Source organism: Callorhinchus milii, unplaced genomic scaffold (assembly GCF_018977255.1).
Source record: "Callorhinchus milii isolate IMCB2004 unplaced genomic scaffold, IMCB_Cmil_1.0 Scaffold5, whole genome shotgun sequence".
NCBI lineage: Eukaryota > Metazoa > Chordata > Chondrichthyes > Chimaeriformes > Callorhinchidae > Callorhinchus > Callorhinchus milii.
The window spans coordinates 30469678-30497020 of record NW_024704746.1 but is presented as its reverse complement, the minus strand read 5'-3'; the positions used below and the strand labels follow the sequence as shown (position 1 = coordinate 30497020).

General features: G+C 39.6%; 4 protein-coding genes across 8 annotated transcripts in view; 3 read left to right on the top strand and 1 right to left on the bottom strand.

Annotated features, from left to right (window-relative positions):
* The window catches only part of ppfibp1b (PPFIA binding protein 1b), a 64810-nt gene extending 62378 nt beyond the window's left edge, over nt 1-2432 (top strand). For all 5 annotated transcript variants that reach the window (XM_007895408.2, XM_007895407.2, XM_007895406.2 and 2 more), the window contains one exon: nt 79-2432. In XM_007895408.2, the coding sequence (XP_007893599.1) occupies nt 79-165 (87 nt within the window). In that variant the 3' untranslated portion in view covers nt 166-2432. The remainder of the gene's footprint in view (nt 1-78) is intronic.
* Nucleotides 2433-3381: 949 nt separating this feature from the next.
* LOC103179893 (rab15 effector protein-like) lies at nt 3382-5811 on the top strand. Its single transcript, XM_007895409.2, has one exon. It carries the CDS (start codon nt 3738-3740, stop codon nt 4422-4424), a length of 687 nt encoding a protein of 228 aa, XP_007893600.1. The 5' UTR covers nt 3382-3737; the 3' UTR covers nt 4425-5811.
* A 772-nt stretch (nt 5812-6583) lies between these two features.
* LOC103179894 (NADH-cytochrome b5 reductase 3) lies at nt 6584-15628 on the bottom strand. The gene is made up of 9 exons (XM_007895410.2): nt 15505-15628; nt 13188-13316; nt 11615-11687; nt 10769-10875; nt 10277-10406; nt 9154-9237; nt 8609-8694; nt 8002-8101; nt 6584-7403 (listed from the first exon to the last, which is right to left on the bottom strand). Exons 1-9 carry the CDS (start codon nt 15622-15624, stop codon nt 7231-7233), a joined length of 1002 nt encoding a protein of 333 aa, XP_007893601.1. The 5' UTR covers nt 15625-15628; the 3' UTR covers nt 6584-7230.
* Nucleotides 15629-15772: 144 nt separating this feature from the next.
* Nucleotides 15773-25643, top strand: endouc (endonuclease, polyU-specific C). The gene is made up of 7 exons (XM_042335683.1): nt 15773-15854; nt 19359-19458; nt 20923-21034; nt 22105-22226; nt 23387-23499; nt 24231-24384; nt 25246-25643. The coding sequence occupies exons 1-7, from the start codon at nt 15844-15846 to the stop codon at nt 25507-25509; spliced, it is 876 nt and encodes a 291-aa protein (XP_042191617.1). The 5' UTR covers nt 15773-15843; the 3' UTR covers nt 25510-25643.
* The last annotated feature ends 1700 nt before the right edge of the window (nt 25644-27343 follow it).

Here is a 27343-nt window from a genome sequence, read left to right as displayed (position 1 = left end):
GGAGTCATTTGCAATGTGTTTGTTCATGGTTACACTGCCTTTCCTGTTTCCTGACATTTATTTTTATTCTCTTTCAAGCATATGTTAAAAGAAGATGAACTATTTAAAGATGTGAGTGGGCGTTCTCCCTGTGCCAGTATGCCAGATGAGGATTCAAATGTGTGATCCTGAAGAGAAAGAGAATCCAGACTTATACTTATGAAAGTGACTTTTAAAAACTAAGACCAACTGCTGGATAACAAATCTCCTGCACTACTTATTACATTTGTAACACGTTACTTTATGTTAACAGAAAATGCATGAAAGAGAACAGTGTAACCTGTTTATAGTCACCACCAAATACTAAAGTATTTATTTCAGTGTTCATATACTATTTGGAAGTTAAAGATCTGGTATCTACAGTTTGAAACGTATCAGGTACAGTTGACTCGAATGTGGATAAATGTTTTGATATAGATTCCAGAAAAGGAGTGATTTTTTTTCAAAAGAATCAAGGAAAATGGGTGTCAACCCTTATAAAATCAATAGTTGTATCTGTTTTGTCAGTCCAAAGATGCTAGTGATTTGTCTTTCTAGAGACTTTAAACAATGATTCAGTGCAGTATTAAAGATCATCTTGCATTCAAATTTCGTCAACACTGGGGAAGTCATAGCAATGACCAACTCTGACTGCAGAGATGTTTCGGCATTCTCCAAAACCCTTTAGAAACGCTTACTGTTGTGGGATCTGGTTAGTCCAAGTCACCAATAGACTGGTTTGTGCTGACAAAAAATATCTACTTTCCTTAGAAACCATAAAGTATGTAGCAATATTGAGAGAATGCCTTAAATAACCAAAACAATACTGCCATTTTAATCTACAGTATCACTTATTTACTTAGTTACTCTGTCACAACAATTAATTTTGTACTTTTTGTAACGTTTTCTAAAATCCGGTAAAGATGAGCTTTTAATGAGTGACTTTGAATGGGGTTAACTAGTGCAATGATTTGTATGGACGTAGGGATTGCGTACCAGCTGGTTACTGGCATAATCCACATAGAATTTATCATTTAGTTATTTCTCAATAGTATGAAATTTAAAAGTACTGTAATTCCTGTTTGTATCCCAAATTACAGTCTGCTATGGGTACTCAGTGCAGGATATTACTGTGGGAATGGAGTGATCATTTTTTTAAAATGTCCAAACATTTACATGGTACCTTTGCAAGAAAGATTGTTTGAACTACTTCCATTTTGTTCCCAAGAGAATAACTGGAGAATTTGTGCCATTGGTAGGTTATACAGTATCGATATTCTAAATCTAACAACAGAATTTGATTGGGGATCTGGGTGATTACATCTTTTTAATATTGTAGAGTATTTTAGCAGTTCTGTGATTAGAAATGCAATCCCTAAAATATGAAACCCTGTCTGAGCAAATGCATTATTTACCTGTGTATATTTGTATCTATCAACTTGTAATTGATTTTCATTACCTATTGAGTCAGTTTTGATACATTTCAATATTTTTATTTTATGGTAATACCAAATAAGTCAAAGAAACTGGTAATTGTGTTGATAAGACATCAGATTTAAACACTTGTTCAAAACACAACCTAATGCTTAAAACAAGGTGCCATATTTCTACTGTACTCATGAAATACCTGTATGCTAAAAATGTTTTTCTACGTTTTTAAAAAATGCATTGACATCATATCAGTAGTAGGAACAATAATTTTTCAGTGGGTAATGTACTTGTATTCAAAATGATAATATAATGGGACATGATTGTCTTCAAAATATCAACAAAACTGTCAGTTATCAAGTTGGGTTTTTTTATTTGGAAAGGAAATCTTGTCTCCATCTCAGCATTTCTTATGCTTTTATTTGTTTATTTATTTCATCATGTTATCAGTAGCCATTATTATACATTGTGATTTTATGTTGAGGGTTTATTTGTACAATGTTTTGCAGCACATTTTTGTGTTCTACATTATCTATCGCCAACAATTTTCTGAAGGAAGTTCAAGTTAATTATCCTCTTGCTGTCTAACATAGGGTTTGATATTAAAACTAGACCTCTCACTAATGCCTCTAAGTAAATAACTAATTATTAAGTGGTTATGTAACCCTTTTTTCTCTCCCAACAATTGATTAATAAACAAGTATATTCCTTCAGAGCCATTACAATATAAATATTGCTGCAAAATCTGAGGGAGAACCTTAAGATATTTGAACACTACATATATGCAACAAATTAAGCCATACTTTATAGCCCTATGGAGGGGAAGTTTGTCTCTGGAAACAGTGAATAGACTGAACTGCTCTATCAAAGCAATAATGTTTAAATATTTAAGCCATCATTTATGAACCATTACCCTGATTACAGATATGTGCATTATATATTGCCCCAAATGTGTTTCAATGTAAAATAAAAACTTGCATAATATATACGATGTGTGTTTTACATTCAGTTTGAGTTGCAGTTTGACAATACCAAACTTCAAAAAGTATAAACTTACTCCTTTAGAACATCAGGGAAATTTTTTGCAAATTAATTTAGTTAAATAAAGTACTTTTCAGACTTGTTGGAATTATATTGCCAATTTTATGTAAGAAAATTTGGGATGAAGAATAACACATTGGAATAAGAAAACAAACCTTGTGTGGTACAGTATTTCCAACATGTTCATGTATGATTGATGCTATATTGCACAAATTGATGCACAAACACTCAGGCTCATAAAAAAATGCAAGATTCTGTTAGAAGAAATTTCTATTATTTTCTTTATCCTTTATTTGAAAATAGTGAGTACACTTGCACAATGTCTGTTAGCTATCAACCAAATGGCCAATGATGTGTCCAGTTAATAGCAATCAGTAGTGCAAATTAAGAATATATCGTAAAATGGATTGACTGTATTTTGTGGGTTAAACATGAAAGCCAATTGCGCACAGCAGTGTCCCACAAACAATCGTGGATTGAGTGACCAATTTTTTAAAATTAATGTTTGGAGATTATTACCCCCAGAAAGCGATCCACCAATCGACTAACAACCAGTCCTGTGCTTAAAATAATCCTTGCATTTCATGCACAAATGCATAATCTGAGTTTGGTTTGAGCAATTTCATTGTGTGTGGTTGATTTTGCAAAATCTGGAACTTTTTTTTTAAAAAAGTTTACTGCTAATACAAACAATACTGGTTCAACCACAGCAACTTGCATTTATATAGCGCCCTTCACACAGGGTAGCATCCTGGAGTGATTGACAAAATGGAGTCTGACCCCGAGTCGGGGAGAGGGAGGTGGGAGGTGACCATAGGCATGATCAAAAAGGAATGTCTTTAGTTGGGATTTAAAAGGGGAGGGATTGAGGGAGAGAATTCCAGAGTTTACTGGTTTGTTTTCTTGCATTGAGCAGCTGTTCTGTTTCAATTGAGTCATTTCCAAGTTGTTAAAACATCAATCTGTTCCCAAAATGGGTGGTGAAGTACAAGGATAGGCTGAACCGGCCTCCTATAATGACGATGTGACTCAAGCATTAGTTTAACAAACCTAGGAAGTTTAACTGAGCTTCTCACTGAGCTACGTTTCGTAACTCCCCAGTTGTGTCTCCTCAAACATTGAAAGTCAGTTTGAACGTTTGTAGATGTGTGGTTCTGCAGAGAGTCAGCTTTCAATTGTACTTCCTGATCACCAGCACTGGAAAACCTGAATTATAATCTAGGTGTGAAATAATAATACTTGCATTTGAAATGGGCCAAAACCCGTCACAGGAAGTGGTCCCCGAGAGTAAGTCTGATAACATTTGTGAGATTTTCAACCAGGGTGTTGTCTACGCGTCTCAGCAACTGAAAAAATACCTGGGATTTGAAGATCCTCAGGGGAAACTGCAAGTCAGTATTAACACTTTAAACGAGATTTTCCTGGTGAATTTCATAATGTTTTCCCTGGAGAAAGGGGTCCAAGATCGTATAACCACCTCCAAGATGACAACTCAGCAGTCGCTGCTGTTGGGTGTGGATTGGATCTGGACAATCCATGGATCAGAGAAGAGTGTCAAGTTGCAAATTGCGGTTCAGACCTTACAGATGGCGGATCAAAACCACAGTGAAATTGACCAGAATGTGGTCCTTTGCAGCAACAGTGAGGAAGACAAGTTAGCAGACCAGAGCAGGTCTGAAAAGCTGGTCGATTTTTGTTCGCGCGTTGGTGAGGACTGTGTGGGGATATTTATTGTGTTTGGAGTCCGTGGAACACCGAGAGAAGTCAGAGGAGTGCTCCTGGACAGTGTCAGGAATGGCACCATCATTGACCATGAGTTAAAACAGTTTATTGCTCAGACGGACAGTTTTATTTGTACCAGAGAATTGTTGGAGACCTGCCTCTCTAAGACAAACAGACTCAAAAGTATAGAAAATGCTTATATAAATTTTCATTGATTATATTCAGTTTAATCATACTTCCAGAATAGCTGGTCGGGTTTTTGTTTGGGGGGAGAGGGGAGATGTATTAAGTCATTGTCAGCCTTTCACCTGAACTGCTTCATAAATCTTTTATGCAGTTTCACTCAAGTGGCATCCACCTATTTAACATGAAATGTGTTCCTGCATTGCTTGTTGTCCTTAAATGCTTACAGAACAAGGAATCTTGTTTTGGTGGGTCAGTTTAATTTCTGCACCTGTTATTCTGGAAATATTGCAATTCTGGGGTGTTTCATACTCAACTGGAGCATACTCGATCTTGGCATTGCAAGAGCCTTTTATTCTCTTGGTTCATAAAGTCATGGATCTGTGTGGTGTTAATGGAAGGGTCCATCCAATTATGAGCGAACTACAACAATAACTTGCACTTGTTCAATGCCTTTTACTTTTACTAGGTCTGCCAACCTGGCATTATTATTATTATTATTATTATCCCCTCGCTCAACAGACACCATCCAGCTTTACAGCCCCTGCCCCACCATCAGTGGTTAGGCTTTGCATTCTGCCCCTACTCCCTGGAATTCCATCTCATTCCCTCTGCGTTCCCTTGTCTCCTTAAAGGTCTGCCTCAAGACCTTCCTCTTTGATTGCACTTTCGACCGTCTTCTCCCCACTCCTAGCTCTGCACTGTCTGGAGTCTTGGGACATTTCCTGCCATGAAAGGTGCTATATTAAGGTAACTTGGTTCCAGTTTTAGAAATTATTGCTGTGCATTGGTTATAAAACGGTGGTGTGTACCTCTTCACTGATACTTGAAATAAAATCTACCATTTTAAGCAACACTGTTATTCTTTATTATGTCAATAGCTTTCAAAATAAATATATTATTAACATAAAATGGAACATTTAGCATTGAAAATGCTGCCTACACAGGCTAAATGTTTATGATTAACTTATGGAAATATATTTACCTTAATATGTTTTAAAATATATCAATGAACATCTGGCAAGCTGCTGAACTAGATGTACCACACCTTCAGAAGGCAAGCACTGGGTCATGGTGAATGGCTGTGTGTCATCTAATCTCATCTCAATATTAACACAAGGCTGATTCAGGGAAAGGATCTTTGTCAAACACAGTATCATATCGTTAATGTTCCACTAGATGTTGTCAAAAAATGATAACTCCTTTCCAATATTACCTTGTGGCAACATCATTTAATACTTAATTCATGTATTCAAATTAACTAAAATCAAACTTGAATGGCAATATTGTTTGTAAAAATTATATTCCTAATCGTCCACAAATCAGCTTGAGAAACAATTAAATTAACTATTTAATTTTGCAGCAAAATAGAAATCTTATTATGAAAAAAATGAGCAATGTGTGTGTCATGTAAATTAACTTAACACTCCAGGTACTAAACAGCCAGGAAAGGATCTGGGGACTTTCAGAAAGTCAGTGGTGGATAAGAAATTAATTGTAGTAGCTGCTAACTCTTAACTGCAGGATCATCTCATCAAATGACTCATCATAAATGCTTGAACTGCAGTTTGAAAAGTCAACATCAGTAGATCAACACCCAACCATTTAGTACAAAGTGCAATGTATATTCTTGGCTTGCTTGAATCCTTTGTGCCATACTTCCTTTTTTTTAAGGTTGTAAAATGGATAGCCGTATTTCTGCCACGTATGACACTTGTCTATTTAGATTTCGGTACTTTCAGAAGATGTAATATAGGGAAATAATTTCTGCTGGTACCCAAAGAGCTCCTGGGCAGTCATTTTATCCACAATTAAGGAGTGTTTTTGCAATGAGTATATGGGGATCAGGCGAGGAAATGGCAGCGAATGAACACTTTTCTCTGTGAGCCGGTGCAGACTCAATGGACTGAATACACTCCTATCCCATAAATGTTTATGATTCTACTTTAATGACTATGTAAAGACCAGCAGCAAAACAAATTGAAAGGAAAATATATTCCCATGTTATTTTTAATCAGTCTTATTAATCAGTCCTTGTAATTGATAAAGAATATTAATCATCCTTGCTCTTGATATAGCACCTTTTATGTCATGAGCACATCTCAAAGCACTTCACAAGAGCCACTGTAAAGCGGAGTGAATGCATATTTTGTAAGCCATCAAGCTAAGTAAATGGACAAGTGAAAAAAAATAAGAAAAACACATTGACTTTTTATATTATTTGTTGTAACATCATACTAGAAATAAGAATATGCAAATCGTCATATGCTTTTACAGTGGTATTAGAAGATGGTACAGAAAAAAAACACTTGTGTAATCTACATCCTTGTATACCTTTCCTAGATAGGTTTGCATGCAAAATTAATGTAGAATATATGGAGTATGTTTGCAAAATTTACAACAAATCAAATACAACAGTCTCCCTTGCATATAAAGTGTAGGAAACCAAATGAGTGTGAATTTACTTTAACTGCTTTGTGGAATTATAACTGGTGCATATATGATTTCTCGCTTTGCATACTTTAGGAACAGAACTTGAATATGTAGCATTGTATCTCAAGAAACCCAGTCACTGCCGAACTTCAAAATCCTCCTGACGCAACCCTGATCACACATCAACATTCATCATCTATTAGCTTAAAATGAGTTGTTTACCCAGAGTCAAACACTGCAATGCAGAATAAGCACAATTCAAAATAGCACTGTGTTGCTGCACAATTTGTAATTGAAAAGCATGCAGACATTTTGACCTCCAACTTGCATTATATAAACATAACAGTAACATTAGCCATGAATCGTATTTTCCTCTTTGACAAAGAGGACCCTCTTCCATTGGTGTTAATATAAAAAACGTATATTTGGGCTATAGCCAAGTTTATCAAGGTTTTGGTTGCACGCAAACTGTATCATTGGTGGAGGACCACACATCAGAATTAGAACGTCGTCTCCAGGTGGTGGCAGATGGTTGCTGATCATCTCGTCATTCACAAAGCCTTCACTGTACTTCCAGCCTTTTAAAACAAAGAGCAGAAACGAGACCAGTAAAGGGCAGTTTTAATGTTATACTAAAGAAGTTACAGCATTTGCAGCCATTCAGCCCATCAAAACCAAACTGGTGCGAGCTCATCCACGGGAGCTAACCAATCTGATCCAATTCCCTGCTCTTTCTCTCTACACATTTACATTTTTAGAAGGTGGTAGTTGGGATTTGTGAAAACCCAACCTGGTCAGCCCTTTTGCCTACAAATAAGCAATGGCTACACTTTACAGAAAACCCTGTATTTGAGTGATAAGATACTATATCGAATGCAAGGATTCATATGTATTATTACTCAACATTCACTGAGCAAGTGTGCAGGAAGCTGATGCCAGCTGGCCTCCACGTTAAAAAATGGTCATCCTCTGGATCAGGTTGTTACTGACAACATTTCCGATATCAATCTCTAACAGGAAAGTGACTTGCATTTCATTAAGTTGTAAGATCTAACCTGAGAGCCACTGCATATGACTCTCTGTTCCTTCATAAGTTCTTTATAACGTTTTTATAGAGTGGAAAAAATGGATCTTAAAGAGTAAACGCTTGTTCTACGTTAACTATTGATTACTTACCTTCAGGTGCTTTATCCAAAGTATACCAGATTATGACACGATGGGGATGTTCAGCCTCAATATCTTCCAGCTCAGTTCGCAAAAGAATATCTTTCTCAGTCTGCAAAACAGTATCAAAACATGAGCCACTTTTATAGAAACTCTTTGCACTAGGTAGCAAGGTGTTGGTAATCTAACTGCTTGTACAGCAATGTCAGATCATTACTGCCTCCCACCCCTAGTTTTATTCTCAAGAGTTATAACATTTATATATCTTCTTGTTAACAAATGTGCCCGTTACTAAGAGCTTTATCAGTGGTTAGGATAGAAATAGATTTGGGAACAGCAATTTGGGAAACCTTGCAGGTCATCAAATGGTAAGTTATATCCTAATCTTTTTATCCTTCTGTGTTGGGTTAGCTTGAATGTAATTATCATAATATCCCAATTAATTGTTATATAAGCAATATATATATATTCATATATATATATATTTTATATATATATATATATATATATATATAACCTCAGAGTCAAAAGGTTGTAGGTTCAAGGTTCATATTGGAACATTCCCTGGCTTCGAAGTAAGACCAACCGAATTCATGAAAAGTAAAGGAGACGAGCTTACCTGGTTAGCAAATAGTAAGTGGCAGACAGTAGTATCGTTTGGGTCCTTTACAACTGCTCTGATCAGCTGCAGCATAGGAGTTATGCCTGAAATGATGCAATGTTGTTTTAGCCTCAAAATGCAAAATAAATAGCAAAAACAAATATGGATCAATAAGAACAAAGCTGTTGCTGGATTACAAACATCGTAATTCTCCCACAAAATCCACAGTCAATTCACTTAACAGCATATTCTGTGAATCGCTTTGAGATGTCAAGACAGCATTATAAGGTGCTATATCAAATGCAAGGATTATTCTACTAGTCATACAGAGGGAGTGAGTATGAACAAACCAGATTCAACAGAATCTGTGGGATGGGATGCAATACTGTTAAAGATTGCAGTGATTGGTGGAGTGAGGCTGTGATGAGATTTGAATGAAAATCCAAAAATTGTGGGCTAGAGATCCAGGCAAATCTGGCATGGATGGGAATGATACAAGTGTAGGCAGGACAGGACTTAGACCAGAGTATTAAATGAATATTAATTCAACTGACAGTACTTACCAGTTCCACCTGCAATCAATCCCAGGTATTTTGCCGTTTTGATCTTTGGCTCAGACTTCTTATCAACACGAATAGCAAACCGGCCTTTAAATTATAGATATGTTTAGTCACTGAATGCACATGAATAGTTATATTTGTTTCCATGCCAGATCAATAAGAACACTACCAAGAGTTTATCAATAGAGGGCAGGAGAGTGCTGTACGTACAGCACCATGCAGCAAGTCAGTTTATCTAAACAATACAATTTACATACAGTCAATGTTACTACAAAAAGATCACAAGCTTCTATTGGGGAAGGGGTGAAAAAATGAGCCACCCAGTTATGGGTTGAATAAACAGAGCACAACTTGGGATAGTGTATGAAGCTGCAAGAAAAACATGTTGTGGTTGGCTGTTGTTTAGTTGAAAGGTAACCCAACTGCTGCAATTTGAATCTATGGGAAAGATAAGAGTCATAAATGCTTTGGATCAGTGCTTGGCCAATCCTGCATCCCAAATCATTGAAAGATTGATATTTACCACACTTTATTCTGACCGACTGAGGCCTGGGAACGGCAGATGAACAAAATATTTAAACCTTGCTGAATCAATCACAACTGATTCATGTGACAAAGCTTAGGACTCGATCGCTTCACAAACATCCTTTAAATGAGACAATAAACCAAGGTCCCATTTGCCCAACTCGAAAATGTAAAAATTTTCAACTCGAAAAAATGGTTGTTTGTGTGACATTGCTGTGTGCAAATTGGCTGCCACATTCGCTCACAAAAAAGCAATCGCTATACTTTATAGTATATCCTATGAAGTTATTTGGCATATCTTCCTGACATGAACGGTGCTATACCAAATACACTATCATATTACTATTACTATTATTATGTTATATTTATGGATCAACTGGTTCTAAACTGATTTTAAAAAAAGTATAAATTCAGGTATCTGAGCTATGGGACTGGCAGTTAAAATGATTTTTTAGATATTATCAATATTAAAAAGATGATTAAAATGTACCCAAATAAAGCAGATACACACATATTCTTGTAACAGTTTGAGGTTGGCATTGATTCTTAAGTATAATTTAAATCTAAATACATGACTAATTTTCTTACTGAATTTTCTTACCTTTGCCTTTGTAGACAAGCAATCCACTGGGCCCTCTGAAGTCAATAGTGTCCCCCAGTCTCAAGCTCTCCAGGTACTGTGACATCTTACCTCCATTAGGGTAATTCGGATGAACTCCTTTAAAGTAGACCTAAAGAGAAGGACTGAAATAGTTATACAAAAATATAGGCGAGGTGACAGTGTCAAGGGTTGTAATTGTATTGTTACCTACAAATACACAGTCGGTGCATGGTTACTACACTTCACATTGGGTCAGAAGGTTATGGATTCAAGTCCCACTTCAGGACTTTGAGCTCATAACAGGATTTCCTGAACACAATTCTTTCAGCAAAATGGGCTTAGCATTTCTCGCCTGTGCAATGGGTTTGTTGCCTCACTGTCTAAATACAGTCACTCAAATAAGCTAAGGTGAAGATCCCCACCAGGTAAAGGCAGCCATCACCGATAAGAATACATTTACATTTTCATTCGTGTTTGTGGGCGACTGTTTACCTTAACTACAAGATCCACACATCCCTTGTCGTCATCACTGGAAACGGGTGTGTATGGCCTGACAACAAGCTCGCCATCAATCCTTGCAGATAAGTAAATGTGTTGTCCTGTAAAATAATCAGCTGGTGGTCACCTCTCGAGTCATTGCGCCCATTGAACCAGTCTCAAAACCAAGCTGCTTACTTTCAGTCTGCACAAGCAGTGAGCACTACTAGGACAGCTGGAATAGGACCACAATTGTATTGTTCAGTCTGATGCAGACAGAATAATACATCTCTTAATACATCCTACAACTAACCTGCTTATTTTCTCTGTTTTATATATTTCTTATATTCCTAGGTTTAATCCATCCCTTCCCCTGTGCAGCAAATTACGTACAGCAATGTCGTACAAACAGTCACGGATTGAGTGACTAAATTATTAACCCCAGAGAAGCGATCCGTCAATCGACTAACCACTGGGTTCCTGCTTACTGCTTACTGTTTACTGGTAAACAGAGGTGTGCGGAGCAAGGAAACTTGCTCAGAAACTTGCAGAGAGCCTGGCTGAGCTCATGTGCGAGAGGAATCACAAGATGGTGTCCACGTCACAACGCACCAATATGCTCCACTATCAGGCAACCTCGCAGGCAGGTTCTTTTATCTGGATGATCTCTTATGGACTGCAGTTTAAAAAAAAGCCTTCTAAATCTCATCATCTGTTAATATTTTAAGTAGCAAAACAAAATGATGGACATATGCCCCAAACAATTTCTGGAGCTGGTACTTGATTGCTCTTTATATTGAAACGTGCAGCAAGAAGAGTATGTCAGGTTTAAACAGTTGATTATAATCAGGTCAGACTTACCAATAGGCAAACCTAAAGTGTGCTGTGGAGAGGGAAGAGCAAAGCGGAATCTTCGTGTGTCACGGCTTACGATCTGATGGGAGTCCAAACAGAAACACGTTTATGAAGGAGTTTGATTTCAACGCCACAGCGTGCTGCTGGGGCCAGGATAATCCGATTTTAGGGCATGTAACTGGCAATGGTGAAAAATGCTACACTGTAATGTTAGATTGATAATCCGGCATTTCATTCAGGTACTTTAGAAGATGAGAGTTCACAGAGTTTATTGTTACCTTAAGTAAGCCATCGCTACAGCGTGATTGATTTTAAACAAATTAGGTAGGGAGTCAATATTTTGCAAATAAAAAAAAATCAGCATTTATTTCAGGGTAGGTCATACAGCCAGGTCACTGGGGTTTTGTAGGTTTCAACAGTTCTTTGAGATTTCTAAGTATGCCAACATCATCCATGAAAACAGTTCTGATTTTTTTTATTGAAAAGGAACAATGCCCTAATGGTAGTCGTTAGGCAGAGGTAATGATCTTTGTTTTTCTGAAGTAAATTGACATTCTTCGATCCAAATTGTAAAATGTGGATTCAGAAGTCAGCGAAAGTTCTGATTGAAAACGTCCCGAGAGAGAGAAAAAAAATGTTCGGACAAGTTGTATCTGATCAGAATGGATTAGAGAGTGAGCATCAAAATGGTAAATTCTTAAGTTTTATCCTCCTTTGGGTTCAACCCTCTCCTCTATATCACTGTGTGGCTAATGCCAGGCTAACAAGACCTAAGTTGATGGTTAAGAGATGTGCCAAAGGACACTAAGCCTTTGATTTTCTCCTTTCCTTTTTGAGCAATCATTTGGCTTCACTTCAGGCCCTTGACATCACAAACCAGGAACTTTTTCCATGTTCCTCCCCATGTTAAACTCAGTCAAGCATCCTAACATTTCACAGAAAGGTTCATCAGAGCAGCGTTCAGTAGAATAATAATTTAATATATATTCATAAAGCATTTGTTCATCTCCGTACCCAGTAGTTTCAAGTCTTTGTGTGGTAACTCACTGTCTAAATCGGGACATAGAGATTTGTAAAATGGTGGATCAAATTGATCTGAAGTGAGTAATGTACACAGTAATATCCTTGACAGGTGGCAATGATGCAGCTTTAATGCATAAAACAAACATTAGCCATTAGTTCATTTGGAACTGGTAAATATTCAGGTAGCTAGACAACCTTTTTACATGGAGTTCTGCCAAGAACTCTATATCCACTAAAAGCTTTGTACTTTTGTTTATTATCAGAGCAAAATTATTTTAACCCTTTCATTCCTGCAGCAATATTCCACTTGTTAAAAAATGTGGGTATTCGTGTAATAAGGGAAAGGCTTAATTGTGAATATTGCCTGGAATATTTTCACACTCTGATGCGTAACAATCCCCCCAAAAATTCAAAATTGGCTGTCAAGTTTATACACAAAATATACAGTCAATTCACTTTCCATTTTGAGAAGCGCTGTGTGGCATTTCAATAGTGTGATAAGGGGCTAAATCAAATGCACGGATTATTATTATTATTATTTAGACAAATGACTTACTTCTTTATCAATCAGCCTTAAAGGATATTTGAGGTTTGGATCCTCAAGTGTGATTGGTGGACCGCTTGCTTTAAGATTAAATAGTTTCAGAAGAAAATCAATCACTCCCGACAGTAATGATTTAAGCACCTGTAAAAGAAAAAAAAAGTACATTGTTCAATAAAATCCTAAACAGATTAATTGTAATTAAGACGGATTGGTATTTTTCTTGTTTTAAAAAAAATTGGATGCAGATACCAACTATTTACCAACTCACTCTTGTGTTCAAATCCCTTCACTCCTGGCACCTCCCCACCTCTCCGACCTCCTCCCTCCCCAATCCACCACCCGGCACTTCCGCTCGACTGGCACCGGCCTCCTGCTCGTCCCTCCCACCCTCCGCCCCACCATCGGAGGTCGTGCTATCAGCGACTACGCCCTGAAACCCTGGAACATTTCCCTCATTCCCTCCTCCTTCCCCTCTCTCTCCCCTCTTTCAAGTCTTGCCTGAAGACTTTCCTCTTCAACTGTGCTTACGGCCACTTACCCCCTCCCCCTGGGCTGTTAAGCGCTCTGAGATGCCACCCTGCGTGGAGGGTGCTATATAAGTGCAAGTTGTTGTTTTTAATCCATGTAATACTTCGGGCAAAAGAATGTACATCAGTGACATTTTGACAAACCTGGAAACAACAGTTTGCAAACTAACAATGTTTACCTTAAATTGTAAAATTCAACAATTTTAAATTCACTCTACAGTATACTCTGTGAAGCGCTTTGAGACATCTCAATGACGTGCTAAGGCACTATATCAAATTATTATATTATAAACGCGAAAGGTTACACAACGGAAGTGCAGAGGATCTTAAAAGGTAGTGAGATCAATGAATATTAAATAAACCATAAGTGGGGCTGGTTTTTAGCCATTAAGCAAAAAAAACTTATTCTGCAATAGTGTCACAGTATTCCAAAATCTAGAGAGAGTTTCCAGAGACCAGGGTGGGCCTCAAAACCCAGTACAAGAGAAGAAAGAATTGATCTGCAAGATGAGGTTCAACAACTACTTTGCTCATTCCCTTTTAATAATAATCCTTGCATTTGATATCGCGCTTTGCACGTCTTCCAGACATCTCAAAGCGCTTCACAGAATAGACTGTAAAGTGAATTGACTGTATATTTGTGGGCGAAACGCACAGCGATGTCCTACAAACAGCCGTAGATTGAAAATGACCAATTTTCAATTTATTATTATTGGAAAAAATGACCTAAAGTTACAGCCAAAGAGGTACATCTGAAGGGGGATCTTGAACGAGGTGAGGGTCTCCGGGATGAAGTTCCAATAAGCTCCAGAGAGCGGGGGCAGAATGTCTGAAAGCCCACCCGCCACTGGGGGGACGGTTAAGGTGCGGACGTGAAGAACGCCGATGTTCCCCGAGTGAAAGGAGTGGCGACAACCAATGATGTTTTGGAAGAATGAGTAACAAAGGGAACCAGGACGCCGTCAGCAGGTACAGTCCGTTTGTTACTGCTGTTAAAACAAGTTGGATCAAAGTGGATCAAAGCCAATGTATTCCAGCGCTTCAAACTATTTATTCCACGTCAGTGTACAGCTGCTGCATTTGCAGACCCACTGGGTGGAGTCAGACATTTATTCCAATACATTTCGAGCCTCATTTGCACACAAAAAATGGCAACTATGTACTTTCTGACATGACTTCCCGGGGCGTTGTCCTGATCCAGTGCCCAGTAAATCCCACTGACTAAACAACCAGAGGATATCAAGTGAAACAGGTTAGCAATGGCCGCATCAACACCACGTATGGGTTTCTAAGTTTCAAAACGGAAACACTGGTGCAAAACAGTTGTGGCGGCGGTTTTTTTTCTCTCGGGGGAGAAAGGGGGAAATAAGAAACAGTAAGTCCCGCGGCCACAGCTTTGCCTTTGCAAACAACGCTGGAGAGTACATTCGTGAAGGCGTTTCCAGCACACGCACACGCACACACACGCAAACACACGCGCACACGCGCGCACACACGCACACACGGCTCCGTCCGTCCACCCCGGGAAAAAAAACGTATTCGCCCGCGCGAAGAAAAAAAAACACAGGACGAGTCAATTCCCTTCACAGCGTCGTCTGCGAAGCGCTTTGAGACGTCTCGGAGACCCGATGAGGTCCTGTATCAAAGGCAAAGATTATTTTATATATATATATATACACACATATATACACACACAACACAACACAGCGCCGCGAATGTTTGCACCGTCTAATATGCACCGCGTCAAGAAGAAAACCAATGCAACAACAACAACAACAACAACACGACCTCCCACCGCTTACCCCAATCACATAGGACAGCATTGTGCCCCCAACACACACTGTGTCCCCTCTCCCTCTCCTCGACACAAAGTGGCTGCTGTGTGTCTGCGGCCTCCAGTCCCGCCTCCGCCGCCTCCCCATTGGTTGCTCCAGACCCCGCCCCCGCCCTTCGTCCTGCGCGCTCATTGGTTCCGGTCGCTCGGCGTGAGCTGACGGACAGCCGGCTGTAACCAATCATGGCACGGGGCGGGGGCCTGGGCGGGGGTATGGCGGGGGGCGGGGCATGGCGGGGGGCGGGGTCTATGCTGAGGGAGGGACACATTGTAGCCGTTTGTGACGTTGTGTGGAACAGAGCGGACCATGGCATCAGGGTGAGTGTGTCTGTGTCTCCCTCTCTGTCTCCCTCTCTGTCTCTCCCTCTGTCTCCCTCTCTGTCTCCCTGTGTGTCTCCCTCTGTCTCCCTCTCTGTCTCCCTCTGTCTCGCTCTGTCTCTCTCTCTGTCTCTCTCTCTGTCTCTCTCTGTGTCCCTCTCTGTCTCCCTGTGTGTCTCTCTCTCTGTCTCCCTCTCTGTCTCCCTGTGTGTCTCCCTCTCTGTCTCCCTCTCTGTCTCCCTCTCTGTCTCCCTCTCTGTCTCCCTGTGTGTCTCCCTCTCTGTCTCCCTGTGTGTCTCCCTCTGCACAGATGGCTTCAGGTTACAGACGCGGTGAATAAGGATCGAATAACGGAACCACTTTCTTAGACTTTTTCTTTCTCTCTCTGTGCGTCTCTCAGTGCCTCTCCTCCAAGAAGATCCGTTACTGACCGACACACCCAGTGACTGTGTGTGTGTGTGTGTGGAGTGGGGGGGAGTGGGGGGGGGGAGTGTGTGTGGGGGGGAGTGTGTGTGGGGGGGAGTGTGTGTGGGAGTGTGTGTGTGGGGGAGTGGGAGTGTGTGGGGGTGGGAGTGTGTGTGGTGTGGGGGGTGGGAGTGTATGTGGGTGTGTGTGTGTGTGTGGGGGGGAGTGTGTGTGGGGTGGGAGTGTGTGTGTGGGGGGAGTGTGTGTGTGGTGTGGGGGGTGGGGAGTGTGTGTGTGGTGTGGGGAGTGTGTGTGTGTGGGGGGGAGTGTGTGTATGGTGTGTGTGGTGGAGCTGTGCAGAGACTCCAATCTCTTCATCTGGGGACCATATGTCTCCTATTAGATCACTGGGGAAATCCCCCCCCCCCCCCCCCCCCCAGGGCTGCACACACTAACTCTTATTCAGTTGCAATGCAAACCCACCACCTGCTGTTGTTCTACGCTGCACTTTTTTTTCTGTGGCTGCTCAGTCGCTGCTTATTTTCGCTTTCGAGCACTTACTCTCCGGCGACAGTTGGCACCGAGTTTTGTGGTGGTTTTTGTTGTGTGTGTGAGGAGCGCCGTTCTGAGTTGGTGGAATAATTCAAGCCGCCAATCACGCTTATTCATAATAATGATGATAATAATCCTTGCATTTGATATAGAGCTTTTCACGTCTTCTAGACTTATCGCAGACTTACTTTGTTATTCAACCCCTAGTGGTCACAGTTTTTCTTTTGCTTTCAAAAAAATATTGGTTGAGAGCGTTGGCCGTTGTTCTAGACCGAGGGCAACCAATTACCAGTGATCGCTTTACTATCAATGCTCCAGATCAACATTGGTCTTGTACTTCATGACTGTGGGACGTTTTTGTGCCAAAATTAACGCCTGTGTTTGCCTACGATTTACACTGTAGTATAATGCTTAAAAAAAACTTTGCAATTAATATTGTGCCTTCACGTTGGGAGTACATTTCAAAGCACTTTACAGGATTTAGTGTAAAACTGTAATGACTGTGTACTTTGACAGCGAACACAATAGTCGAATTGTGTACAAAAACGTTACACAAGCAAACGTGAAGTGAATGACCAATTTAATTTGGGGGATAGCATTTCAAATAGTGCCACAAGATCTTTGATGTCCACCCGAACAAGGAGACAGGACCTTATTTAATGTCTTATCCAAAGGACGGCATCGCAGAGTGCAGCATTCCCCCCGCGCTGAGAATAAATAAATATAGGCTAAGAATCCTCTCTTGGGTGAAAACCAGGAGGTTTTTGATGAGCACGAGCTCCTTTGATGGCAGTGCATCCGTTGCTGCCTTTGAGCAACTTCTGCTTTTCTTTTTAATTTTAGGAACTCCATCCTCTTCAGCAGTATTATCATTGCCTGTTGATGTAACTTTCAGATTTTGTGTGGTCTCTAAACCTCAATCACGAGGGAGACACAGTGAGTGAAGTGTAGATCAGAAGCTGATCGGTGTGGGTAAAGTCAGTAGATAATAAGTATATTTAGCTTCGAGAGACGTATTAATTTGTCGGTGCATGTTGCAGCTTATAATGAAAACGTTTTGCAGTGGATTATTTTTAATTCCTCGAAGCTGAAATAGGATTGGAGAGAAAAATACTAGAATAATAATAAAAAATAATAATAAGACCCCAAACACACAGTAAACTGTGGTTTGTCATCTCAACATAGACACAGAATCAAATTAGTTTTCTCTTTATCTCTTTTTTTTTCCAAACGGATGCATTCCAAACCATCCAGGTGTTCAGTGTACACATTTGAAGTGTACTGTCTTTTCTGTCAATGTTTTAAAACAGTTAAAGTTTTCCCACGATGATTACACTTCTGTGCATGATATAATGTTGTGTTGGATTCTCACGGTTCTCTTGTTCACCAAATGTTCCGGTAAGAGGAGTGAATGTTTTTGTGAGCGCTGTTCAGGTAAAGTTGTACGAGTACTTTGTTAGGGTTAGTAATTTAAGGAACTAGTTTTTAAAAGGAAATCTCAAAATGTGCAAAAAAAAGAGGGAATCATCATTCAGGTAAACTTCAAATTTAATTGGTTGTGGTACTAGTCTGGAATTAGTAAATCTAATTTTAAAAATGTAATGAATTTCTCTTATGCACTGCTGCTTATTATTGTATTGCTGTTCCTTCTAAAGGCGATATTGAGATTAGCAAAATATTAGTCAATATAGCAGTTGGCCCATAACTTTCTGCAAATATGAATAATTTCTTTTTATGACTATGTAAATATTAACTAAACCTTACCTTAGAGCTCCTTTATAAGACTGTCTGTGGAAATGGTGCAGAAATATTCAGTACAGTATGTAGTGAAATTCTTTGCTGGCTAGAAAAATGTTTAATAAAATGTTATATTTACACAATTTTATTCATGCAGCCTAACCTTCAATCAATTTTCTTACTATTGATGGATGGTATGTGTCAAAATCAGAAATTGAAATATAATTGTCTCAATAATTCCACTCCTGACCTTTTTATAAAACTAAAATTGACTATGGTTGTAGTTCCTCAAAAATGTTGAGGGAATAAATACATCCACGTGCAGTTTTAATTATATATAACTAACTAGCAGCCTCCTACTGCTGTCTGGCTGCCCGGTTTCTTGTAGTTGCATGGTACAGGGGACCTGAAGAAGGTCAGTGCCTACCGAGCGGAGGGAACGGGCAGGTTGCCAGAGTTTTAGAAAGTGGGGCAAGACTGTTTGCTATTGTCGGTGCAATTTAACATAGCTAGTCACGGCTTACAATTAAAGCCGTGGTTTCTGAGGATGCCTTACTTACTATGTTTGCCTACAAAAATACCCAGTCACTGCACTCTACAGTAAATCACATGGAGTGCTTTGAAACATTTTGACGGTGTGATAATGCGCTATATCAAATGCAATTATTATTATTATCAACAAAGGATGTATACATAACAGGCTTGCTTGCTGTGTAATTTGCTGCTATGCGGGCAACGTCAGGGTGGAAAAAGTGATGAGTTTTAATTTGTCGTTCATAAAAATAGCCTTGTTTCATACTCTTTTTCCAGACAGGAAATAAATCATGAACTTTCAAAGATCTTCAATGAACTCTGGAAAGCAGATGAAAACCGATTTGAACCATGCAAGGATTATGAAATCGCAGTGCAGGTGTGTTTTCGTGGAGTCCTGTAGCGTATTGGGTAGAGCGCTCACCTCGCAAACTAGAGAACCTGGGTTTGATTCCCGTGCAGGGCGAAACGTTAGACAAGTTTCCTTACTCACACGCCTCTGGTTACCAAGCAGTAAGTAGGAACCCAGTTGCTAGTGGATTGGCAGATCACTTTTCTGGGAGTAATAAACCCATTAAAAGAAATATATATTAAAAAAATAATAATTTGGTCACGCAATCCAGGACTGTTGTGCGCAATTGGCTGCCACATTTCGCCCACAAAATATACAGTGAGTTCACTTTACAGTATATTCTCTGAAGCGCTTTGAGATGTCTCGAAGACACGGGAAGGCATTATATCAAATGCAGGGATTATTTTTAAATTAAAACTTTATTCCCAAATTTTTTAAGGAGCAAATTTTAATTCAATATGATTTTAGTTCACATTACGCTGGACAGGTACAGACTGACCCTATTATAACGTAATAGTTTTGATCCATAAACTGAGGCTGCACAAATATATATGGTCGCCATGGCTTCTGGCTTGTGGCATCGCCACTGACATTTTCTACACTATTGCAAAGGAAGCCCCCAGTGATGTTGTTTCCTGTGCACAGCCTATGCACCGGAAGACAGATAGTCAGCACCCAAAGCCAGAAGTGTACCAGACTTTGGGTATACGACCGCAACTGCACTAAAGTGCAGCATTACAGGGTCGGTCTATATCACAAAACAAAAATCAACAAATTGATAATTGATCCATCAAATAATTATCCTGCTGAAGTAGGCATTCTGAAGTGATTCCATTACCCATTAGGGTTCCAAGTGTTGATCTACAAATCCTTTCATGCTCAGGCCCCACTCTCCTCTTCCCCAAACTCGGACTTACTACTTGTTGCTTGCCTCTTCTGTCCCACCATTGAAGATTGAGCATTAAACCATTCCATTATATATAATATATGTAAGCACAAGTTGTTGAATGGGAGAAAAAAGTGTCATTTTGCTATTGATTGCCCTTTAATATCAGACTCAAGTAACGTTAACAGAGGCCTGGGACCACCCTGGCAGGTGGGAAGAATTCAAAATGTTGATTAATTTAAAACTATTGTAGCTGAATGGATGCTAACGAGAGAGAATTTGGAGAAACAACAACAAATTACATGTGTTTCGCGCCTTTCATGCTAGGATAATGTCCCAAGGCACTGGACAGTCAGGGATTTGGCCCAAGCTGTGGGTTGGGATCAGGAGGGGTGGAGGGCAGGGAGGGTAGGTGTAGGAGGGTGATCGATGATGCGGTCGAAGAGGAGGGAGGTGGGCCTTGAAGGAGGCAAGGGAGGGAGCGAGGCGAAGGGGCTGTGGGATGGAGCTCCAAAAGATGTAGGCGGAAATGTTAATTACGTCACACATGGAATTCATTGTAGAAGCTGAATTCATTGTAACGGCTGATTTTCTTTTTCCTGCAGGGAAAGGCATCTTATGTCAGCCACGGAAGCAATAATGCCAGAGATTGTGCTTCCAGACCACTGTTTTCCAATGTGAATGAGGAACGTTTACGGCAGACAAAGACCTATGCAAGTATGTTGTAAGGGTTGCAATGTAAATACAATAGTTGCTAACTTTTAAGGCAATTGTGGAGAAATTAAAATTGTGATATTTTTGATGTTTATGATACAGTCCGATAATTATAAACAAAGATCTCATCGGATATTTTTGTCGTTCTTCCATTTAAAAAAAAATGATACAGGTTATTATAATAATAATCTGATATTCAGAGGTTTTTACACTAATTTTGCTCTGAGCAGATTAAGATTGCTTACGTCCCATTTCCTGTGATATTTTCCTATTGTACGCTTTATAAACTTGAGAAGATACAACTTTTCTCTGATGAGGCTGGAGGAAAGAGGGAGGGGAAATATTACCAGACAATGTAGTAGTCTTGATAAGAGAAGAGTGGAACACTGTTCCATCGATCATAATCGAGAACATATCCAGGATTGTTTAGGGGAAAGGAATGGGAGGTTGGCCCAGTCTGAAGGGAAAACAAGATGGGGGTTGGGCTGATCCTGAGCAGAAACTGGAGGAGGTGAGTTACATATAAATAAAGATGTATCTACCTGTTCCTTTAAGCTGCTGGAAGTTAGGTTTTACCCTGCACTCTACAGGCAATGGACCGGGCTATAGAGGCAACTAACTAGAATTTTGTCATGGAGTTATCTTACAGAGGATGGAGCAGAAAACACAAATATGTTGGGAAGCAGCAAGTTACCAGCTCTACTCTGTTTTTTTGAAGAGATAACTGGTAAACCACATGCAAATTTCTTGCATATGTTTTCAACTCTCCTGAAAACTGGCAAATATTTAGTCTATGAGACTATTACTTCCCACGAATCTCACAACAATTAAATCTGTAAGGAAGGCGTTGATCAGTCAGACAAGAACCAATACGATCCAGACAGGTCATGGAAAATGGAGCACAGCAACACTTAAAACAGAGTCGAGGTTTAAAAAAGACATTGGAGCCTTTATGTTAAAAAGGTTAAAAAAANCTCTTCTGTCGAGATGAAAAATAGATACAGTTTTGAAGTTCTTTGAGGTTGTCCTCTTCATTTGAATATTATAAGAAAATTTTAATATTTAATCTTTAGCATTCATTGCGTTATTGGACAACTATGAAATGTCAACTGGAGTTGCTGAGGTGGTGACTCGAGATGAAGTAAAGGAGAACAATCGTTTTCTCGACGCTATTCTGGAAACGAAAGTCATGCAGGTGGGTTAAAAGCAGATAATCACTTGAAAACACAGCCGTTCATTTGTCTGGTATTTATAAGAAACGGCAATTCTCCCTCAGCGTTGTTCGAAGTGTTTTGGCTATTCAAGACACGATGGGCTAAGTGGCCTTCTGTGCTGTAAATTTCTATGGTTCTAAGCTTCCTCTTCCATAAGCCATGCAAAACCTTCAAACCATGCAAACCTTATTTGCATTCCACTCCACCCAATCTTCCTTTGGGATTCGGGTCATTCTCTGTGCAGAGCTTTCCCCCAGAAGATATCTCGCTATACTGTTCTCAATGATTAGGCTCAACAAATCTGCACTTTCCACAAATCATGCAAAAAACTGCCTCTCATAGATTTCACCCTCACCTAGTCTGTGTTTGAGAATCCAAGCAACACTACCTGCGGAGCTCCCCCCACCACAAGAAATAATGAAGCAAACAATTTGCAAACAATATAGTTCACCTTCCTAAGAGTCTAACAATTTGCATACTGTGTAATTTGCCGGCCTAAAATTGTTGATATTAAAACCTGACTGTCTTTGTACAGACAGAAATTGCCCTTCCCTTGCTGCTTGGCCCTTGAGGTATAGAACCATTGTTTTGTGGAGTGTTTGTTCACTACAGTCTTTTTTTCTGGTCCGCTGGGTTAACAATGCAGAAATCCATCTCCTCGTTTAATTCTGCAGAGTGTTCATCACGGGCTGACAAAAGCCAAGGCTTGGGGACCCCAGATTGCGCTTTGGAGTCTAACCAGCTAACACCACTCAGCACTATCTGGCAAGCTTTCCCGCTGCTTGTCCAGCCAGGACCACCCTACCCGGTAGGGCTTTGGCTTGCAGGGTTAACAGGAGCTGAGTGAGAAGCGTCCCTGTCCCCAGTGACTGGTCTGATTCTAACATTGCATTGCCAAACATCTTACCTCGGAGCCAGTTCAGCTCCAAGGAGACCCCACATACCCCCTTACCACCCCCACCCCCTCCCCGCCACGGAGGATATTCATTACAGTCCACACCATCTCCTTCAATTCTGTTCCCAAGCAAGTACAGTATTTCCAATTCTTTTTGGGTGCCAATATTTATAGTAACCTGAGCAGTAAATGTAAAGTCAGGTATCTTCATCTCAAATGATCTTTGCACAAATACTTTCTTTTCAGTTAACTCATGATTATCTTCTAAGCAAGAATCTTACAAAGGCTGATCCGAGGGAATTCAAGCAGCATCTTTACAGCATCTGGTTTCAGCTCTATTCAAGAGGACAGGGTCGTGGGTATGTTGATCTTTTTGTAGCAGAAGAGCTTTGCAGCTGTTGTTTAATTCTTAAATGACGAATGTGTTTAATAGCACAGCTATAATTGTTACAGTCATATATTCCCGTTCATCAACATTAAACTCGTTTTTTCCCCGACAGTTTTGAATACATTTTTAAAAAGCTCTGAGAATGGAAATCTTAAAATGTGTTAGTTAATGTCTTATTAATAGTCATAAAATGCTGTAAACTATTAACTTTGTGTCTTTAAGAGCACCTCATGGTCTCCTATTTCACTAAATGTTGCAAAGATCCGAATGTAACTGAATCATTACAAACATGGAGTGTGTGGGGTTCAACCCCTGATCTTTCCTGAGGTTGCCGGGTTGACAACATTTGACCACGGTTACCTTGACTATGGAGGGAAATGATTGTTGATCAGTTACAGCTCCTATTTCTGATCCCCATGCAATGATTTCTGCTGGAAAGTACATATGAATGGATGTTGGACTCAGCTGTCACAACTGTGATTGATTACCCTCCCGCTAGATGTTCTGTCTGTCATGGCTCTTAGGCAAAGTACCAGAGGGTAGCCCAGTAGCCATACAACTGTGCCTCAACGCGCTTTGGAACTTTTCAGTCGAAAAAAGGAACAAAATTGGAGCGGAAATAAACTAAGCAAAATAATTGATGCAATGCCAACCCACTGAGTGTCTCCCCCACTCACCCCCCACCCCCCCTGTTTCCTGCAGCCCAGACTCTTCGGGTTTTGAGCACGTCTTTGTAGGAGAGACCAAACGAGGAAGAGAAATCATGGGGCTCCATAACTGGGTCCAGTTCTACCTGCAGGAAAAGCGCAAGAATATTGATTACAAAGGATTTGTGGCAAGAAGGAACAAGAATAAGGTGGGAACAATTGTTGTCAGCACACAACAAAATCTGTTTGATTCCATCTCGGGTGTTGCAATTTGTTTTGTGAAACAAAAATCTTGAACTGCTTATAATTTTGGTTTCCTTGTTATCCTTGCTTGCAAAGGACAGTGACATTCAAGGCTCGACTAGTAGATATTTTGAGAGATTATGATTAATTGGGCTTTCAAGGCAAGTCAGTAACCAGGGAACACAACAACAATATTAAATTACATTTGTACAGTGCCTTTCACATCAGAAGGACATCCCAAGGACCTAAGAATATAGGTAGCAAGTAGGGGATCCAAAAGAGGAGTTAGGAGGAATTTCTTCACGCAGAGGGTGGTGAGTATGTGGAGCTTGCTGCCCAGAGTGTTGGTTGAAGCAGGCGGTATGGATGCATTTAAGAGGAAGCTAGTTGTACACATGAGGGAAAAGGGAACAGAGGGTTTGGGAGGGAGTGAGGAGTCAGTGGAAACTCATGTGGGGTATAAACACATTCATAGACTATTTGAGCCAAAGGGCCTGTTTCTGTGCCGTACAGCCTGTGTAAATCTTTGCAAATACTATTGTATTCGGTCTGCTGCTATTCAGAATTTTTTGCAGAATGCATGAGAGTAAATAAACCTGATTTTGTGCATCTGATGCACATGCTCCAAACCAAGCAAAAAGCTTAACACTTCACACACACACACCCTTGATAATTGTAAACTTCCAGCATGAGACAAATGGCCAGACACTGATTTAGAATTTTACTCTTCTGCCTGAGATATGAAAGGACTGTACGACTTGGTTGTGTTAATGAATAAATTGGTTTTGGTTTTCTTTTCTCTCCCTTTCTCTCTGGTTTCCTTACAGCCCGATGAGGATGACCATGTTTTGAATCTGCAATTCAGCTGGAAGCATATGGTGAAACCTATCGGGAGTTCATTCATTGGGGTGAGTCCAGAATTTGAATTTGCCCTCTACACGATCTGCTTCCTTCTGTCCCAGGATAAAGTCTCGCGTGAGCTGGTGTTGGTGGATGAGTATCACCTGCAGATTGTTGTGTACCGCCACGGACGGTACATCGGAACATCGTACCCAGTCCTTCTGAGCAGCAATAATGTACCTTTGGAATAAGTCTCCAGAAGCTTCTGCACACAATTAGGTCCACCGTAGAGGAACAAACCTAGCACATTTATTTGGTACTTTAATGTATTGAATAACAATAAGTTCCTTACAACCATGCTCGACTACAGTAAGTGTCTCTGCTCATTATAATAATAATAATAATAATAATAATAATAATCCTTGCATTTGATATAGCGCTTTTCACGTCGGGAGGACGTCCCAAAGCGCTTCACAGAATAGACTGTAAAGTGAATTGACTGTATATTTGTGGGCGAACGCGGCAGCCAATTGCGCACAGCAATGTCCCACAAACAGTCGTAGATTGAAAATGACCAATTTATTATTGTTTTTGGTTTTGGAGGGATTATTATTATGCCGGGAAACGGTACGAGTTTTGTCACAAAATTATTTGGGGAATTCACTATTTCATCAAATAAACTGACTGGATTTATTGTTCAGTAAATGACAATTAAATAATCAAATGCCCCCAACAACTGAAAGTCAATATTTCTTAAAAGCTTTCCAGCAGATATTTCCCTGTCATGCCCCATGAATTCAATTGGTGTCAAAAATTGCCCTCCTAATACCTAGATGTGACTTGTTTATCAGAAGCATATCAAAAGTATCCGTCCAGAAATGAAAACTTTTTTTTAAAAAGAAACATAGTGTACTCCCAGAAACATTTTGAATATTGGGAAAGCCTCCTGTCCCTTTATACGTTTATGGGAAAGTGTTTTGTTGCTTTGGCTCTCTAAATTAGAAATTATGGAACTGAAATGCTGCACTACCATATATTGCTTGAGATAATCACATTGTCCCAAATAGCTTGTGCCTTCTTTTGCTGCAATTACAATGCAGTAATAATTAATAGTCATTGAAATGACAGCTTGCAAGACCATGCTCATTCAATCATTATATTGGAATATGTGTTTTTTTTTCATTTTTCAGGAAACGGCAGCATAGGCCATTAGTGTAACATCAGAAGTAATAAATGAGCTTTGTTTCACCATTGTCAATTTGTTGACCACTTCCCATTTTTGACAAGATTTGGTGAAGCTCAGTTTTTTTTCCCCAGTAGAGTTGAATACAGGATTATTAAATTGTGCTATTTGACCTGAAAATTAAATTATTAGTTTGTTACTTCATTATCTCCTTCTCTCCCACCAGCTATTTGTATCTTTACAAGTATTGTAAAATAATACGGAGATTATTAGAGTTGAATACAGGATTATTAAATTGTGCTATTTGACCTGAAAATTAAACTATTAGTTTGTTACTTCATTATCTCCTTCTCTCCCACCAGCTATTTGTATATTTACAAGTATTGTAAAATCATACGGGGATTATTAGAGTTTAATTTTGGTGTGTCAGGATCGTAACCGTTAATTTTGAACAGGTGAAAAACCTGCGCTTTTCTATTCTAAAAATAAGTTTCAAATTAATTGGATAATTATTTGGGGAGGACATGTTTGCAGGGCTATGGGGAGAGAGCAGAGGAGTGGGATTAATTTAGATCGCTCTTTTCAAAGTGCTAACACAGACACAGTGGGCCGAATGGCCTCCTTCTGTGCTGTATGATTCTATGATTAGGGTGGGTATACTTACTCTGTGAATTGAGCACAGTAAAAAGTTAACGAACAATGAAACCGATTACAACAAACAATATTTAATAGAACTTCATTAATTATTAACTGCCATTCAGAATGTAACATGACAATGAACCCATACATATTCCTTCCACCTGTTATTGCTATTTAATGACTTTGTGTTTCTTCTTGAAACTGGCTGCACTTCAAAATGAACACTTTCTTATAGTTGTTGGTAAAACATAGTTGATTCTGTT

What these genes read in the sequence shown, in the direction of transcription:
- LOC103179893 (XM_007895409.2), top strand. Translation starts at nt 3,738, where the DNA reads ATGGGCCAAAACCCGTCACAGGAAGTGGTCCCCGAGAGTAAGTCTGAT.
- LOC103179894 (XM_007895410.2), bottom strand. Translation starts at nt 15,624, where the DNA reads ATGGGGAGGCGGCGGAGGCGGGACTGGAGGCCGCAGACACACAGCAGC. An exon ending in TGCTGTCCTATGTGATTGGG is followed by an intron (nt 13,317 to 15,504) that starts GTAAGCGGTGGG and finishes TTTCTTTTACAG; the next exon opens with GTGCTTAAATCATTACTGTC. An exon ending in TAAGGCTGATTGATAAAGAA is followed by an intron (nt 11,688 to 13,187) that starts GTAAGTCATTTG and finishes GACTCCCATCAG; the next exon opens with ATCGTAAGCCGTGACACACG.
- endouc (XM_042335683.1), top strand. An exon ending in ATTATGAAATCGCAGTGCAG is followed by an intron (nt 19,459 to 20,922) that starts GTGTGTTTTCGT and finishes TTTTTCCTGCAG; the next exon opens with GGAAAGGCATCTTATGTCAG. An exon ending in CAAGAAGGAACAAGAATAAG is followed by an intron (nt 24,385 to 25,245) that starts GTGGGAACAATT and finishes GTTTCCTTACAG; the next exon opens with CCCGATGAGGATGACCATGT.